The 19,290-nt window shown below is 37.6% G+C and overlaps 1 protein-coding gene across 2 annotated transcripts in view; it reads right to left on the minus strand.

Annotated features, from left to right (window-relative positions):
* rad23b (RAD23 homolog B, nucleotide excision repair protein) overlaps window positions 1-19,290 on the minus strand; it is a 69,646-nt gene that overhangs the window by 39,815 nt on the left and 10,541 nt on the right. The window contains exon 2 of one of the 2 annotated variants that reach the window (XM_088910218.1): window positions 4,733-4,814. The exons of the other annotated variant lie outside the window; for it this stretch is intronic. Within the exon in view, the coding sequence (XP_088766344.1) occupies window positions 4,733-4,814 (82 nt within the window). The remainder of the gene's footprint in view (window positions 1-4,732; window positions 4,815-19,290) is intronic. 2 annotated transcript variants of the gene reach the window in all.

The raw sequence follows: 19,290 nt of genomic DNA on the forward strand, positions 1-19,290 counted from the left end.
TTATTATTATAATATTTATTATATGTGTGTGAGAGTGTGTGTGCACGTGTGCTCGTGTTGGTCATTGAGATTTTCTGGGGTTCCTATGAGAAGATGACTTGTAGGTGGTACTTGGATGCTTTAGTTTGATCAGGGGTGGTACTTGGTCCAAAATGTTTGAGAACCACTGCTCTAGGCTATTTGTAGCTCCTCAGTATGACTAAGTCTGCTGGTCTGTCTGTCTCGGGGCTAGTGTGAATCTCTGTTCCCGTCACTGAAGATGACAGGGTTAGTCCTCGACAGTTCGGTAGCAGCTCACACCAGTTCTTGTTAACCTCACTCTTGTGGCTACACCTCAGTAATGTGCTGGTGAAATTTATCTGGTCATATGTTGAGGTCTCCACAGATGAGCACATTTTCCTGGCTCTAGAAGTGACAGATCTCCATGTTGAAATTCTACAGAATTTCTTTACTGTAAGGCAGGTATTCTGTAGCAGAAATAGATTGTGTAGTCTGCAAATTTATTGTTCGTGTTGTTGAAACCAGCATTTATGCTTCTTTAGTATCTGAGATTTAGGAGATTTTTAGGCAAGTGATACCACTCACCTGACTTTTGTTACTAATAACCATTAGTTAGCACAAATATCTTGGTCCTTTATCAACAATTCTTTTTACTTTAGTATGATGAGCCATGATACTGGTACAATTTCAAATTTTTCTTTGCACAAAATACTATAAATATGACAATGAAAGGTAATTGTTGTTAGGGTTAGGGTTTAATGTTGATGTCTACTAATTACTTTCTTGGTCTGTCCAGTGTAGGGAATATTCTCCCTTTGAAGTTACAACCGTGGATTTTTTTTTAATTCAGTGCATGTGTGAATTACCTGTAAAATTAAAACTTCAGTGAGAGAGTTGCATCTTACCTTTTTTTAAAAGGAATCTAAAAATTCAGTTTCTAACTGATCGGAAACGGCATTCTTTAATAGGAAGAAAATAATGCAACTCCTTAGATTAAAAGTTTATTGTGGTATTTTGAGCTCTGCTAAAATATAAACATAGAATAATACCAGACGACTGGATAACTGTCTGTCTTCGTACTGCCATTACTATGTACTGAGACAACTATTTTAAAACAAGTCAGTAAAACATCATAGTGCTACAACCTCATAAATGTAATCTGAATGAAATACAACTGAACAAGTAAAGGTTTTTTCCATGCTGAAAAGAGAAGAAAAGAAAACCTTCTGGCTGAAACAATTGTTTATGGGACCACAGAATTTGTTACAGTTCTTATATACAGTTTAGATTATGTGTATGTATTATGCATTTGTATCTTGATTATCTTGACAGTCTTGCATCAGGTCATACTTGCCCACACTGCACATCAGTTAAGTTTCTACCATTTTAGAGCTTGAAGACCACAATCAAGCAGCTGTTAACTTTATGTATTTTATATCTAAACGTCTTGCAACATGATGGTGCCAACTGTTGCTTTTAAGCAGGCATTATATGAAACAAATACATAATACAGAACAATACAAAATTCCAAAGAAATAAAAAGGTAGGTACATTATTACATCCCTAAAGAATATTTAAAATATAACCAAACAAAAAGGTGTCAGTTATGAAATTCTATGCTTTTTAGGTGGTCTCAGTCTCGGGGAACTGTATTGCTGCCTTTCACCAGTTTCTGGCGTATAATTATGAGGTTGCACACATATAAAATCCCTTTGTCATCCATCACCATGGGTAAAACCTAGGAGCTTTCAGCTGAAAAAAGACAGATGGTTGTTGACCTACACAGATCAGGTAATGGATATAAAAAAATACATAATCAGTTGAAAATACCATTAAGCACAGTCGGGGAAATTATCAAAAAGTTTCAAAAGTCTGGAACAGTTGCAAATTTTCCAAGAAGAGGACGCATGTGCATAATGCCCCCACGCACAGTGAGGAAGATGGTGAGGGAGGCAAAGATGAATCCAAGGATCATAGTTTAGTGGACTATCGAGGTTATCGAGTTTCAAAATCAACTGTTAGTTGTCACCTCCATGTCAACAAGCTTTTTGGAAGGGTTGCACAAAAGAAAGCTTTACTGAGAACAACCAATAAAAGACTGCATACAAGGAAAAGCACCTGATACCCACAGTAAAATATGGTGGTGGATCATTGTTGCTTTGGGGCTATTTTGCTGCTAGTGGCCCAGGGGCTCTTGTTAAGATCGATGGCATAATGAATTCCACTAAGTAAGAGGATATTTTAGCCCAAAACCCAGTTTCCTCTGCCAGAAGGTTGAGACTTGGCCTTAGATGGACCTTTCAACAAGACAACAATCCCAAACATACATCAAAATCAACACAGAAATGGTTGCGGGAACACAAAATCAATGTTTTGCAATGGCCATCTCAGTCTTCAGATTTGAATCCTATTTAAGGCAGTCCACAAGCACAAACCTAAGACTATCAAGGATCTTGAAATGTTCTGCATGGAGGAGTGGTCCAAGATCCCTCCAAAAGTGTGCTCCAACTTTGTCACACTTTACAGGAAGAGGCTCAGTGTTGTTATCCTCTTCAGGGGAGGCTTCACCTCTATTGATTGTAGAGGTGCCAATAATTTAAAAACCTATGTTTTGTAGAAAAAAAATTGTACTACTCAATAAAATGTTTTGTTTGAAAATTTATTGTGTTAAAATAAAAGAACATGGCTTCCCCATATGTTTGAGCCCATAATATGACTCATTGTATGTGTCGTTTATTTTATATTTTGCTCAATTTCACGAAGGGTGCCAATAATTCTTGTGTTGACTGTATACATCTTTCAGCTGGGGTGAAGTCTGACTTAAAATCAAGAAGAGTTTTACAATGAGTAAAAGATCTTAACAGCTTAATATCTCGGAATTCAAAGAAGCACGAATGTTGGTTTCAATTCGAAATGAGCTGGGAGTCCCTGTTTGTCCAGTTTGTACGGAAGCAACTTCAGAGGTTGAGTAATATCACTCTCCCATAAAAGAATCCCTAATATCTCAGAATCCAGAACAGCACAAATGCAGCTTTAGCAGCGCTAATCAACAATACAGATTTGGTTCTCTTAAGCCAATATTACTATCTGAAATTAATGCACCATAAACACTGCATTTAATGGCACAAACGTAGCACATATGTACCAGGGATGCTCCGATTGATCTACCATCGGATGATTTTCACTCCAAATGACTGTCATCAGTGGTCTCTAAATTGACCAATCTCAAAAACTGATTTTGCGCTGACTAAACTTCCGACGTTACCAGAACATAGCAACATGTCCTCACCAGTCTGGCAGTTTTACCACACATCTACAAAAGACAAAAAATTTGCAGTTTGCAATACATGTGCAAAAGAAGTCGCTTGTGGGGGGATCATCGGCTAAAATGTTCAACACCAGAAACTTTATTAGACATTTGAAAAGTCAACACCAAAAAGAATATGCAGAGTATGAAAAATTAGCATGTGCAAAGGCTGCAGCAACTAGCAAGCCAACTCTCGCTCAGCCATCAATAACGGCAACACAAAAAACGAGCCTTACAGTAGGAAAGTGAAAGTACTACGGACAGGATCTTTGCAGGCGATGTATGAGGAAATTCTAAATGAAGATAAAAGCGATGGTTGGGATAGGAATGACTCAACAGTGTCGGAGGTAACCTCTACCTCAGTGAGCAACTCATCTTAGGAAGCGCAGAGCCAATGGCCTTCTGGAAGAGCAATAAAAGCCGTTTCAGCCTTGGCAGAAGCAGGTTGGGTCTACTTTGCAGTCCCTGTATCAGTGTGGACAGCGAGCGTCTATTCAGTACAGCAGCACACATTTTGGATGAGAAGAGGAACAGATTGTCTTCAAAACATGCAGAGACGCTCATATTCGTAAACAAGAATCTGCCCTCAATGATTGTTTCCTTTTCCTGACTTGTTTCCTTTTGGTTGTAGTAGGCTGCTATCTTCTTGTTATGCATCTTATTGAACATCTTATTAGAATTGTGCGTTCTGATGAAGACAAGCCTTTTATTTTGTTTTAGCTTGTTTTTTGTTATCGCTATAAATATGCCATATGTATATCTAATATGTATACATGTTTTGTGTACGTGTTTTATTAGTAAAGTGTCTTTATTTTAAGCGATTATTTTATTTATTTTAGTAAGAAGTGTTTATTTTATGGTAATTCAACAATAAGCCCACTACATTTCATTTTGTTAATAAACAAATTACACCTGTGGTCTACAATTTATTTTAATTGGAAAAATAACATGGGTAACACTTTATCATGAGGCATCAGGCTTGTACATGGCTGGTTAAGTAGGAGCTTAATGAAATGTTTTTTAAAAGAAAAAAATCGGTATTGGCTTATTCTAATGAGATGGAATCGGTGATCGGTACCGGCTCTAAAAAGCCTGATCGGAGCATCCCTACTATGCTTATCCCAACTATATATGAAGTTTCAGTCTTACCTTACCCTGGAGCTTACCCTTGACAACTGAACCACTTATTATAATTTCTAAAAATAACATGCAATCACACTTGAAAAAGTAATTACACAAATCATTGAACATTGAAAAGTTATCATTGGTCTATGGCTTTCTCCTTGATTTTTCATTCAAATACAAAAATGAGCCAAACAGAGTATGTATTTTGTATAAACTGAAATCAATATTAAACTAAATTAGAAATTACTACTATGAACAATTTTAAAACTTTAAAAAACATTTGTACAAAGGATAACATACCTGCATATATCAATTTTTGTCCAGCTACTGGAAAACCATCTTTTCCCTTCTCATTTTCAATTTTTTCCTTTAGGGCTTTTACCTAGGTAAAAAAAACGTTACGAATGAAAAGTTTAACAAACCTGGTTCCAAACTCAAAGTATGACTAGTCAAACAGCACATGTAATGAATGCATTTAACAGGTTACGATTTTTTGGTGCAACACTGGTTCAAAGTATCACTCTAAGGTTTAAAAAAAAATCTTCAATGGATCTGGTAGACCTTCACATGCTAATTGTTTAATATGTTTGCATCCTCCTAAACGTTCTAAAAAACCTAATGCCTGGTAAGTGCCACGGTAATCTGGTACCAATTCCAGGTAAAAACCTATCTTGGGAGCATAGGACACAAGTCATGGCACACACTATACACACTCACAGGGACAAATCAGATATACCAATTAACCTGGCCAGCATGTTTTTGAAAGGTAGGAATAATCCAGAACATCTAGAAAAACCTACTCAACCTTTGGAAGAACATTCAAATGTTACAATGAAAGTGTCCCATGTTAGTATCAAATACAGCAGTACTAAGTGCAAATCTATGTGTAATGTACTTATACTTAAAAACACAATCTACTTACATGCTTCTTTAAATGCTCGGTAATGAATCCACTACTCTTATTTAAATCTCACCTAATCAATCAATGAACCTGCCTACTTTGAAGTGTTGCTGAATAGTCCCATCTCATGTCAGTTTACAAGCACAGCAAGATAAGAACTTCAAGAACTAATTTAAATAATAATGACAGCACACAATTCCCACACATCAGGTAAAATAATGGAGTATTCTATCATTTACAGGACCCTCTCATGTACTGGGACAGCAAATTGAGAACTTATTGTTGCTTTACAGTGAATCAATTTGCATTTAAAATCATGAGATTAAAATATAAAAGTACAATACAATATTAAAATAGTACAATTGAAAATACATTTTAAAATCTGAAATTCAGTATTTTGTTGCAAATCCCTTACAGACAATAGATGGTTTCCTCACTATCTACACAATATGTACTTAAGGCTCTGGTTGCACTCCATACTGGAGTGTAACCGCTTCTAAGTAACATAAGAGTTGAATCAGCCATTTTTCATGTAAGTTGGCAGCTGTTCAAAAAGGCTGAAATGTGAGTGTTGGGACAGTTGCATGCTGAGAAGCGGCATCCAGGGGTGTCGGGTTTACACCCCATCTTCTCAGCATGCAACTGTCCCATCTCAGCTTTTCTCAACAGCCTTATGAGAGTACTGGTTGAAGGACTTCCTTCATATATTAAAGACTCTAACCATGCTCACCAACTTTAACTATTTCCATTTTCAGGGCCCCGGATCTTTTATTTTTAGCATGGACATCACATCCTTATACACCGTCATTCCCCTCAATGATGGTCACAGAGCCCTCAAGCACAAGCTGCAGAAACACACAGTGCTTGATCCACCTAACCACACTCTCGTACTTCTTGCAGAATTGGCCTCACACTGAATGCCTTCTCGTTTGATAACCTTTTTATTAGCAGGTCGCTGGAGTTGCCATGGGCATGCCATATGACAATATTTTTTTTAATATATACTGGCTTTGTCCCAGATCTCTACATACAATACATTGATGACTGCATCACTGAAACCACATGAAACCATAACTACCAGCTAGAGCATTTCCTCAATCATTTCACCAACTTCCACTTATCCCTCAAGTATACAGTTAACATAACCTCCTCCACTCATCAGTTTCTAGACAAACCTATTTATTAACCATCCACGACTCTTTCCCTCCATCTCTTACAAAACCACTGATTCACACAGCTATCTCCATCCTGTACAGTTCCTTCCACCCCACACATACTGAAACTCTCTCCCTTTTTCACAGTACCTCAAACTCCAACGACTTTGCAGTAACAATAAGGACGGTTACATAACCAAGCCCTCAAAATGCACTCTTTTTTCATTAACAGAGGATACCCTGCGCATGTTACTGACAGGGCTCTCTCCAGAAATAGCCCCCGGATCATCAGCCCAATTAGGAACTCCAAGACTTACCACTGCATTCCTTTGACGCTTCCCCTTGGCCACCCTAACACACTTTCATTTCCAGGACCTTTAATGACAACTTCCCCATCTTACAGGACGATCCCTCCACTGGTACCCTCTTTTCTGACCACCCATAGCAATCATCCACACCAGGCAGATTCCCCTGCAACAGAACTTGCAGCATCATCCTTAAATATATATCCAATACCACACATATTCAAGGCCCCTTGGACAATTCCAGATCACATCATGCATTTCCAGCAACTTTATTTACTGCATCTCTTGCATAAACATGTCCAGCTATTTACATTGGTGAGACAGGAAGGAGAAACCATTTCAGGAAACATGGACGAGCTGTGAGAATCTCTCCCATTTCACCTCTAACAACCATGATCATACCGATTTCTCTGCAACCTCACAGAAGGGTTTCGCAACTATTGCGGAAAAATATCTGAAACTAAAATTATCCTGAAATTAAGATCATACCTTCCCCCTTCTCTTAACGACAGGCTTGTCTCCTTCTAATCCCCTCTATTTGAAGGTTTTGACTTCCCGACTCCACTCAGCTACCTTGTCCTTTGTTCTCTCTGGCTTCATTAGCTGTTGGTTTCCCTCTCTCCCTCGCACCTGAAGAAGACTTCCAAGCTGAAACATTGGATCTCCTTTCTTTTTATTTCCTTTTTAAAATACATAAACACTGCAGCAATGTGAACTACACTACTTTTATGATGCACAGTTTGGAAAGTTTTTTGTTAGTTTAAGCCCACTTTACTGATCTTTTCATTACATCATTAATACATCGGTCCCGGGAGAACTCTTTCAAACAGGATCTTTGGCTAAGCTTCAGCGAACAAGTTAACACAATGATCAAAAGGTGAGGTCACATCCTGAAATAGAAGACGTTATATTTCAAGGAGTTTTGGGACAGCTTCACAAAGCTGTAAAACAGATGGAATTTAAAAAAAAGACTCAGTGAGACAGGTCATGCTGATCATCAGGTTCTCAGTATTTACCTTTTAAATATTATATGCCTATTACTTCTTAAAAAAAATATACACACAAAATAATTAATACATTGCTTGAATTTCAGCACGGTACTGTAGGTATGGCGCACAATTTTAATTATTCCCGCACGCATTTACTGTCTCCCAAGTAAAATTAGCCTAAATCAATCCACACGTTTTCTTTGTCAAGATTGTGTTTTTCCAGCATGTTGCAAGGGACTACTGCATGATTCGGTGACCTCACACTATTTGTGTGGTTGTGTTGCACATCTCACATTTGTTTTAGGAGGATGGAAAGGAAAAGAAAATGGGTTGATATTGATTAAAAAATTGTTTACATTAGTTCAACGTGAAAGCTTCAAAATCTAGCTAGTCAATTTGATAAAAAATGGAGCGATGGCTGAAAAGAAAGTCTACTTCTGGAAAGGCAAGCTCTCAAGATAAAATGCCCCTTGAACTACAAAGTGCAATGACAGTGATCAGGAGATTGACAAAAGAAGCAGCGAGGAGTAAGTGCTTAAAGATAAGTTTCAGGCAAGTTGGCTGAAAATATACCCATGGCTTGAAATGAAAGACGGAGAAATGAGCTGCTCAGATTGCAACATGTTCAATAGTGTGAGGTTTACTAGTTGGTGTTTAAAAAAAAATCAACATTAGACACTTGAATGCAGTTGCTCATTACACAGCACTCAAAAGAAAGTGCGAAGCAGAATCACATAATGCTGTGGCTGGTGCAATCAAGGCTGCACAATCATGTGGTGAGGAAGGGGTTAAAGGGATACTTAAAGCTGCATACTTTGTTGCATAAAACGAGTTAGCAGTTTAAATTTCATTGAACTTGTGAGATCCATAGAAGAAACGGAATTTCATTCTTTGAAGCATCTTAAGATTGATGAACTGTGGAAGCTATCTGGATGATAAAGGTTTGTCAGAAATGCATCAAACTACTGCAAACACACTCCAAGAAGAATTAGATGCAGCTGTATGGACAAGTCCTGCGTTTTCTTTAATATCAGATGAGTCCACTGATATAAGTAACAGTAAGCAGCTCATATCTATGTAAGGTACATACATGAAAAAGTTCAACTGAAATTGCAGATGGAAGGGCAAAGGTCATTTGATATGAAGCAAATAATGAGTGAAAAAAAATTAAATGGGCGCAAACGTGTTGCAGTATGCACAGATAAAGCTGCTATTATGACAGGATGCCGCCAAGGAGTTGTTAAAAAACTCAGGAAAAAATTCAATTCAGAATGAACCAGGTGAGCCATGCAGTGTAATCTGCTTGCCATTGCTGCGTGCAATGCAACCAGATATGTGGAAAGTGAAAAGGTTCCAGCAAGACTTGACAGCAAGTAAGAAGCAACAAGATTCATGAGTTGCAGAAACAACTGGAGGAGCCAACACTGAAGTTTACTGCATACAGTGAGGTTGTTCTCAATTCAAAGTGCAGTGTCAGTTGTATGCAGATCACTAAAAGCCATGAGAGGTGTGCTAGAACACATGGCTGCCTCCAGCACTCAGGACTGATAAAAGCAAAGGTCTTCTTATTGGTGTAGTGGAAAGGCTTATTAAAGTACAGGAATTAAGTTTGCTGCTCCCTTGCCAGTCCCTCTCTCCTTCATCTCAGTGGTGCTTGATACAGAGAGGCCATTCCATTTGGTTCACAATTAAGGTGTTTTTCTAGCTGATAGAGTGTCCTGATAAGGAACAACTCCCAAGGCTGAGACACATCAACCACCCTAACAAATGGTCATCTCTGGCACCTTAAAGTCTGGGATTCCAAGGGGGAGTCTTATTCAAAGTTTGTTTACAACTCTAAGGTCAGAGGGCATGGTTACTCATCATCAGCCAATCAGGAACTGGTAGGGCAGGTTAACCCCACATGGGTCTTGAATGCCCATGAAACTTTCAACCAATGAACGACCGGTAGGTCCTCCAGGTAAAACAGGCAGCGCAGAGCCCCCCAGTTTGCGCCTGTTGGACATTTCTGACTCTGAGCGCCTCCTGAACATCCTCCAACTCAGCCTGGACCACCACATAACGGCCAGTGTGTCCGAGTGCCAGAACTTTCCTTTGTTCTAAGAGTCGAGAACGGAGGTTGCCAGCGCGTAGCCAAAGGATCCACCCGAACAAGCCTCGTAAACCCACCGCGAACGCTCACCTGATCAACAAGTGAACTACGGTTAGAACTGTGGACAACTGAATCAGTATTCAGAACTAGCGCTACACCAGGAACGAACCCGTTTTCTTCCTCCCTAAAGAGCATGACCTGCTGGGACCCGCAGTCACTTTTCTCCTGTGCACAAACTCTGCTAGTTTCAGCCAACACTAACTAGCCGGTCTTCAGAGAGCCCACTGCTAGAGCATCGCAGCAGGAATCTCTCCCACTTCTCTCCAGCCGCAACAGCACTGCCTGGCACCGAGCCAGAGAGCGCCGATTGGACAGCAACAAGCCTGCCACTTCTTTGTGTCTGCAGGAGATCTGAATTCCCAGAGACTGGATGAGTATTCAACATACTGCATTACAGCTCAAGAATTCAATTGTTACCTCAACCAGAGTTGATATCAATTTAATTCCTATGAGTGATGTACTTGCTTTTGAGTATCTAGTGTAGAAGTTGTAATCCAAGTTCATAAATGAATGATATACTGAACGTATGTCCCTCTTGGTACTTGGCAACTCTTCGTGATTGTATATATACCTTTTGTATTCTGCTCATCCTCACGATAAGATCTGTTATGTTTATATGCACATTTTATGTATTAATAAATGTATCTCGTGTATTAGTACCCGTGCGTGTGCATTGTTTGAGTTATCCCGCAAGGTTGATTCCAATAGCCATCAGAAGAATCTTTTTGTGACTTGCTGCTACAATTAATAATTTTCCCAGTTAAGCACAAAACCCCTACATTTATTGGTGCCTCATGAGAGGATGCCTACATTGGTTTCAGACAATTCAACTTTGTGGCCCTCTGTCACTTGATGAAAGATGTACTGGTGTATGTATTCCTCCTCTTAAAGCATTTTCAGAGGGAAGACAGACTTCTCGACAGTCCAGGATACTAAAGAGGCATTGAAAGAGGTATTAATCCATCCTTGTCCTTCAGAGCAGGATTTTTTCAGCTTTCTTGAAGGTAACAACTTTGAAGGAGAAACTGTTTGACTGTCATACACAAGAGCCTGCCTTTGACAACATGAAAAGCAGATACATGGGTTTGACAAGGAAGAGAAAAAAACTATCATCCTTCTCCTGTAATGTTCTTTTACCTTCAATGTAGAGGAGGCTGGCAATGAAAGACGAACAACAATCTGTATTTAGGTAGCACTAGTTACAATGAACTTATGAAGTTTGTGTTGTGTATTAATTATTTCAATACACACGTTTCATTAGTCTATTATTCCCCCACAAGATGCTGAAATCCCCCAAATGAGCTTCATATAAAGGGGGAATTCCCAATTATTTTCATAAATGAATTTCCAGCCCTATAATATTAACAAATGATATGTAAACTACATTGCCAATTGTATATATTTTATAAATTATAGTGGGGGAGGATGTTTTGATTTGAAAAAACAGTATTTTCTTTTTGTTTGTGTCAACAGTAAAATTAAATCTGCAATATCTTAATATGGTTTTGATTAAGAGTTGCCATTTAATTCCCTTAAAGGGGAAAATTTGACTATCACAAACTGGGTAAAAGTTTTTAAAATTAATGCAGTATCTAGAATAAGGCTGCAACCAACAAATATTTTGATAAGCGATTATTCAGGCAAATATTACAACGATTAATCGGCTTAGCTGAAACTTATGGCTTGTAAATGAGAAAGGCTGTGACAATGTTTGGCGTTGTTCAGTAGCCATAAACCTTTACTCAATAAAATAATGAGAAACAAAAAGTTTCAACCTCATTAACATCTTCCTACTTCTTACTGCATTGTCTTTCACTTAAATTTCAGGAAAAAAACTTTTCTTTTTGTACAAAAATAAAATTCAAAATAATGTTCAGATTTAAATATAAAAAATAAAATAAATAAAACAGGATTTAAATAAGTTCAAAGTTCAAAATAAACTTCAAATAAGTCACTTGAAATCCAACTGTGAACTCAGAACACCAGTAAGTAAATGTTTCGATTGACTGTAGGATTTGCCAATATGAGCTGCGGTGATGAACATTGATAAAAAAATAAACATGTAGATTCCCTCTCTCTCGGCTGCAGTATCATTTAACCAGGTTAACACCGTATTCTATTCTGATCTTATTTTTATTTCACGAGATGAGCTATATATGACAGTAGACGAGCTGTTTATGAATAGGTTTACAGGACGAGCCATTTGTTTTTAGGCTAAACAATTTTATATAACCCAATCTACGTAACCCTGCTACGACAGGGTGAGCTGCTGATTGTTAAATAATTTTTGAAGTAGCCCATATTTATTTCTTATAGGATGACAAGCTTTATTTTCTTGTATAGTTCTTTGAGAAGACTTCTATCTATATGGTGAGGGTTAAGCAAACAACATATTAAGCATATTAAGTTGAACTGCAACTCTGCTAACTTTAGGCTAATAGACAAATGAGTGGGAGCTAGTGGTATTTCATGATTGCTAAATACTTCTAATTATTATTCAGAAACATTTTCTAATGACTTGTATACTTCGATAAAATATGGTGAGCTTCAGTGATTTTGGTAAGGGTAGCTCATTCTGACAAATTACTCTGACCATTCGAACTATGGGTAGCTCACCCTGAGTGGCTAGCTGTTTGTCAGAACACCGCCCATGCCACCGAACGCCATGCATTTGTAAATTATATATTAAATAAATCCACACCTAGTTGCTTAGTAATGAAAAGCCTGTGATTTTAATTAGCTAATAGTAACCTTTTTGCACAAATGTTATTTTCTAAACAGACTATTGGTTTTTCCGCAATTATTGTTTTTCTTCAATCTGTTCTATAGTTACAACGCTATAGCAGCATTGCTGCCCTCTTCAGGTTAAGTCATTAACTCGCTGGAGGTTGGAAGCCTGTCTGAAAATGTAAACGAAAAATCAACAATGGAAATTTGTTGACAATCGAATAATTGTCTCAGCCCTAATCTAGAATACATTTTTCCTTAGGGATTTTCTTTAATCAATGAAACATTAAATCCAAAATTCACATATATTATAACCCGTTTTGAGCTTGTGATATGCTGCCTTACAGTGCCATGAAAAAGTATTTGATTTCCTGATTTCCTATATTGCGTATTTGTCACACTGGATGTTTCCAGGTCTTTAGACAAAATCTGAAATTAGATAAAGGGAACCAAAGTGAACTTTGGTTGAAAATGAAATGAATGAAAATGAAAATGAAATTTTTTTATTATTTCATTTATTTAATAAACAAAGTTATCCAACACCCTTATCCCCTGTGTGAAAAAGTAATTGCTTTAATTCAGAAACATTGGTACGTTTTCAAGCATGAACTGCTAATTCCAGGTCCTGGCACAGCATCACTATTGGGTTTACAGCTGGACTTTTACTAGGTCACTCCAAATTTTTAATTTTGATTCTTTTTAGCCATTCTGATGTGGAACTTGCTTTTGTGTTTTGGATCATTGTCTTGCTGCATGTCTATGCTTCAGTTTCAGCTCACGGACAGATGACCAGACATTCTCCTTAAGAATTTTCTGATACAGAGTAGAATTCATGGTTCCTTCAATTATGGCAAGTTGACCAGGTCCTGAGGTAGCAAAGCATTCCAACACCATCACACTACCACCACCATTTTTGACTGTTGTCAGGATTTTCTTACTGTGGAATGCTGTGCTTGCTTTACGAAAGACATAATGGGACCCATGTCATCCAAAAAGTTCCACTTTTGACTAATCTGTCCATAGACCATTGGCTTGGCCAAAAGGCTTGGGGATCATCCAGGTGTTTCTTGGCAAATGAGAGACAAGCATTTTTGCTCTTCTTGGTTTCTGCCTTGTTATTCTCCCATGAAGCCTATTTTTGCCCAGTCTCTTTCTGGAATCATGAACACTGACCTTAGCTGATACAAGAGAAGCCTTCAGTTCTTTGGATGATTTTTTAGGATCCTTTGTGACTTCCTGGATGATTTTATGATGCATCCTTGGAGAAATTCTGGCAGGCCAGCCACTCCTGGGAAGATTCATTACTGTTCCAAGTGTTCTCCAATTTGGAGATTATGGGATTATAAACATCATCAACTTTTTGTTCTGATCTCTTCAAGAATTTCCTTTGATCATGGTATAATGTGCTTGCTGAATCTTTGTGCTGGCAACTTGACTCTGATGGTAAGGGTCAAAATACAGTAAGTGAGGTTTATTTTGAACAGGGCTGGCTGTAATCAAACCTGGCTGTGTTCAATCAGCTGCCTAATTATCCCTTTAATACTTTTTCACAATTACTTTTTCCACACAGTGCCAGTTGGTGTTGGATAAATTTGTTCATTAAATAAATAAAAAAGGTGTTATTTGTTCACTCAGGTTCCCTTTATCTAATATTAGATTTTGGTTGAAGACCTGAAAACATCGTCTCAAAAATGTGCAAGAATAGAGGAAATCAGGAAGGGGGCAAATACTTTTTTTAGGCACTGTAGATGGTCATATGCAGGTATTCTGCACAAATACAGTCATGCTTGAAAGTTGCATAATTTGAGTTTTTTTTAACTACAAAAATGCTTATTTAATCAGAATTTGTCACTTCTTAATTGAAATAAAAGTATAATTATTCATCAATTTTGAGTATTTTGAAAGAATGTCCATGCAGCAACATAATACACAGTATACAGAAATTGTGCAGGTGCAAAACTAAGTTTTAACTAAAATTAGTTCTATGACTTCATCTATGACAACATCAATGTAAAGCAGGATCAGGTGGGTCAATGACAGAGTGTTAATAAATTAACCAAGATAAGAAATTTTAGATCTGAAACGTGTTTTAGGACCAAACAAATAAATGCAAGAAAGCAGGTCAGTTACTCTTCCTAGAGTTTAGCATAATGCTTCAGACTAAGGAAACATCTGCAGAACCGAGGAAAAATAGTGGATCCTCATCAGTCTGGACAAGGTTATAAATCATTTTAAAAAGATTTGTACTCCATAAATCCACTGTTACACAAATAGTATATAAGCGAAGGGCATTTAAAACAACGGAAACCCTGCCAGGAAGTGGACGTCCTCCAAAAATTTCACCCAGGGACACAAGGAGAATAATAAAAGAGGTAAAAGGTAATCCTAAAATGACATGCAGAGATCTACAAGCCTCCCTAGCTGCCTCTGAAATAGTGGTGCATAGATCAACAATAAGAACCCTGAACAGAAATGCCATCTATGGAAGGGTTGCCAGGAAGAAGTCTCTTCTGTCAAAAAAGAACAAAGCTGCCCATCTGAAGTTTGCCAGAGACCACCTGTTCTCTGGACAGATGAGTCCAAAACTGAACTATCTGGGCATAACAAGAGGGCCCATGATCGGCGAAGAGCCAACACAGCCTACCACCAACAAAACCTTTTCCCTACTGTCAAGCATGGTGCTGGGAGTGTCCTTGTATGGGGCTGTTTTTCTTACTCTGGCCCTGGGCAACTTGACATCATTGAGGGAATCATGAATTCTGACAAATATCAAGCAATGATATTTGCTGTGGCAGGACCTGAAGAGAGCTGTTCATGCAAGACATCCTTCAAACCTCACAGAACTGACGGAGTTTTGTAAAGAGGAGTGGAGAAAAAATCCCTCCAGCAAGATGTCAGAGACAGATATTTGGTTATAGGAGGCCGCTGTGTGAAGTTATTGATGCTAAAGGAGGTGCCACAAGTTATTGACTGAAAAGGGTTCATTTACTTTTGCACACAAGAATATCTGGTGATTTGTTAAATATCACAGTCTAATAATCTATGAGTTCCTTTTTATGTGTCAGAAGTCTTTATTTAGGATATTCATTTTATATTATATATTAAGAGTTCAGGTTCATATAATATCTCTATAATTTCTACAATAATGAAAACATCGAAGGGTTCACAAACTTTCAAGCATGACTGTACCTGCTGAACAGTAATTTGCACAGTACAGAAGACTGTGCAAAAACAAATAGCTAAGCTTTCTAGAAATGCAATTAAGTCATAGATATTACCATATTTAAATAAAAAGTGAAAAAATACAAATAGTCTTTTAAACAATTGGTTTGAAATAAACAAAGGACCAACAATAGTGTTAATTTAGTCGAAGGCAATTAAGAAAAAATTGTTGACAACCTTTTTTCCCCCATTTTAAAGTTGAAACACTCACAAAAAGAATTCACAACAACGATGACGAAGTCTAAATTGCGCTGCGCTTGTTTGATTGCATTAAGATGAGTCGAAATGACCGGTTTGACTAAACCTCATACTGAAATGAATTTCTTCACGTGAGATTCACCATTTGCACACTTACTTTCAGTTCGCAAACAGCACGCTGACTGTAACAGGTATAATTGTAGGGCTTTGGCTGTGTATGGATTGCGTAGTGCCTCAGGGATACTAGTGTGTGAGAATTGCAAGTATCGGGCTGTGCCAATCTCTCCACCTTTGTTATCTAACTGTCCCTCATTTCCAGCCGGTCTTTTCCATCCCTCATGTAATGAATTCTTACTGTTTAATTGATTGGTACCCAGATAAACAAAGAGACGTATAAGCTATATTAATTAGATTAAATATTAAAACTAGAGCAGTTCGCTTAGAAAAAGAAAAGCCGTTGAAACAAATGCTTATGGCAGTCTATGCTTCCACCTGGAGTCTGGCAGCACTTCATACACAATAAGCAAATCAGGAAAAGCTCTTGTAAGACATTACTGAAGAGAAACGGAATGCAGCTACATTATGAGTGAAAAACTACAACAAATATGAACCGCCATATGAATCACAGCACCCAGACACTTTTACACTGAAAAGAGAACCGTTTTTTACTTTGTAGTTAGCCAACAGATTTAATAGAAAACTAAACAAGAATAAATCATATTTTATAGTTTGCACATTTAGAAATTACTAATTGTGTGTCTTGGCTAGAAATATAACTTACACTTTTAAAATATAGTGAGTTCAACCAACTCTCACATATACTGCATTTCAGCTTCATAATAATCTTTCTTCTTCAGAAATGTTATTTGTGTTCATATTTTATTTTCAAAATGTTAAAATGAGTCTGTAAAATGCTTTTGTGTACTGTACATTTCACAACATGTAACAGTCATCAGAAAAGAATGTTCTTTAATTGCATTTAGTTTACATGACTGGGTGTTTTGCTAGCCAAGAAAATATTATTGTTGATCTTATAGCACAGTAGGCATTTCAACTTACTTCTTCAGAAGAAAGACTGTAGAGTAAATAGAGATCACAGGCCTGTCACTTTAATAGTGTGATACTAGCACAAAGTCATTAGCACTTAGACAACTCGTCAACTATGGTAGTTTTTCATCTGAAATAATATGGCAGGCTTGTTATTAATATTACACCAGTGACCCGGTGAGCTGAATGTATATATTACTTGTCTTGTCCAGTTTGAATATTTTTAAGTAATTCATGCAGTAATTTCCCTGTATTTATTGCAAATTCAGGGGCCACTACTGATTAAGTTAATGATAATATTGCTTTGAAACTTTGAAAAAAGTTGCTTTGAAATAATAACTTTAAAAAATCTTGTATAAAAGTAAAGAATCATTACTAACAGTGCCAAAACAGATTCTTATTCATAAGAAGTCACTGTATAGATTATTTATTAACTATTTAGTACACAATTATTTCTTGTATTTGATATTTGACCTCTCTGGTGATTAATGGGGATGTAATTGGTATCAATACACTTTAGATTTGCAACAAAGACTTGTGCTTTTTGATATAAGGTTCTTAAAAATACATTTTATTATTTTAGTCGGCTAAAAGTAAAACTAAATAGTCCAAATTTAATCGACTAGTGAGGGATGATTAGAAAGTGACTATGACTAATAGACATTTTAGTTGACTTGACTAAGACTATGATATATCAAAAACTGTTGACTAAATTAACACTGGATATCATACAACTGGTGTCAGAAAAACTCTCATAACTGTCAGTGATTTTTTTAGGTATATAGTCAAAGTTTTACTTGCTGCTTTTCAGAATACAGATGTGGATGAACACATTTAGATAAATGAGTAGACATATAGATTTTTCAAACATTGCATAGGGACCTTTTTTAAACATTTGTAATTGTCAATATGCTTTTTGACATTTTATGTACATTACAAGCCTGGTTCTGGTGACAATCCAGTACACTGTACATGTCACCCTTGACTCAATGTTTTTAAAATCTTAAAAAAGGCGTTTGTACAATTATGCTGTATAGTGACCATTTGGAAAGGATATCACAATAGTTCTCAAGGACAACAGCTGGCCATTCCTGACTGAACAATTTGACTAAATCAAAACTCCAGCAGCTATATCACTCAGAACTCACAACTGGCAACCAACTGAAGCTAAGCAGGTGTGAGGCTGGTCAGTACCTGGATGGGAGACCTCCTGGGAAAAAAAACTAAGGTTGCTGCTGGAAGAGGTGTTAGTAGGGCCAGCTCACCCTGCGGTCTATGTGGGTCCTAATGCCCCAGTATAGTGACGGGGACACTGTACTGTAAACTCCTTCGGATGAGACGTAAAACCGACTCCTGACACTCTCTGGTCATTAAAAATCCCAGGGCATTTCTCGGGAGTAGGGGTGTAACCCCGGCATCCTGGCCAAATTTCCCATTGGCCCTTACCAATCATAGCCTCCTAATAATCCTCCTCCCTAGTGATAGCTGATGTACAGATGCAGCCATTCAAAGTGCGCGGTACAGACACGTACCGGAGGTAATTGGCTACGGCATCGCGCATTGTGATGCGCGGTACCGCGGTACGTGATTGGTTGACCGACAGGGGCACTTGTGGTCCGTTGGTCTGTCGTAGAAAGATTTACAGTAAACGTCTTTACTGTGCCCGTTGTAGTATTGAATATTTATATGGAATTTTACCACTGAAGGGAAATCTTAGTAGCTGAGCAGAAAAAGAATAGGAGCATACTGTAACGCATGTGAAGGCCATAAACGATATTAATTTTGGAACATAAACATACAGTATATGGCTGGTCTTGGTACTTTAAAGAAAAAATACACACCAGTATTCCATTTCTCCCTAAACATTTTAAGCATCGAAGTCTTTAATGAAATACCGGAGTCAACAAGCATACTTTCAGAATTTGATTAAAAGGGAATATAATATGGAATCGCGTATCTAAAGAAATTAATAACGATATAACTATATTCATGTACCGCAACACAAGAATAGTACACGCTGTACATTATCTGTTGATAATGTTTCTGTAGTGCCTTTTCAGCACTCTGCATGTGACCTTGCCGGTGGCGCTGTGGGTTAGGTTCCTGACTCCCACATCACACGGTCTGTGATCGAATCCCACTGGAGCCATGACTTTTTTTTTA

The sequence above is a fragment of the Atractosteus spatula genome, chromosome 3, assembly GCF_055471065.1.
Source record: "Atractosteus spatula isolate fAtrSpa1 chromosome 3, fAtrSpa1.hap1, whole genome shotgun sequence".
Lineage (NCBI taxonomy): Eukaryota > Metazoa > Chordata > Actinopteri > Semionotiformes > Lepisosteidae > Atractosteus > Atractosteus spatula.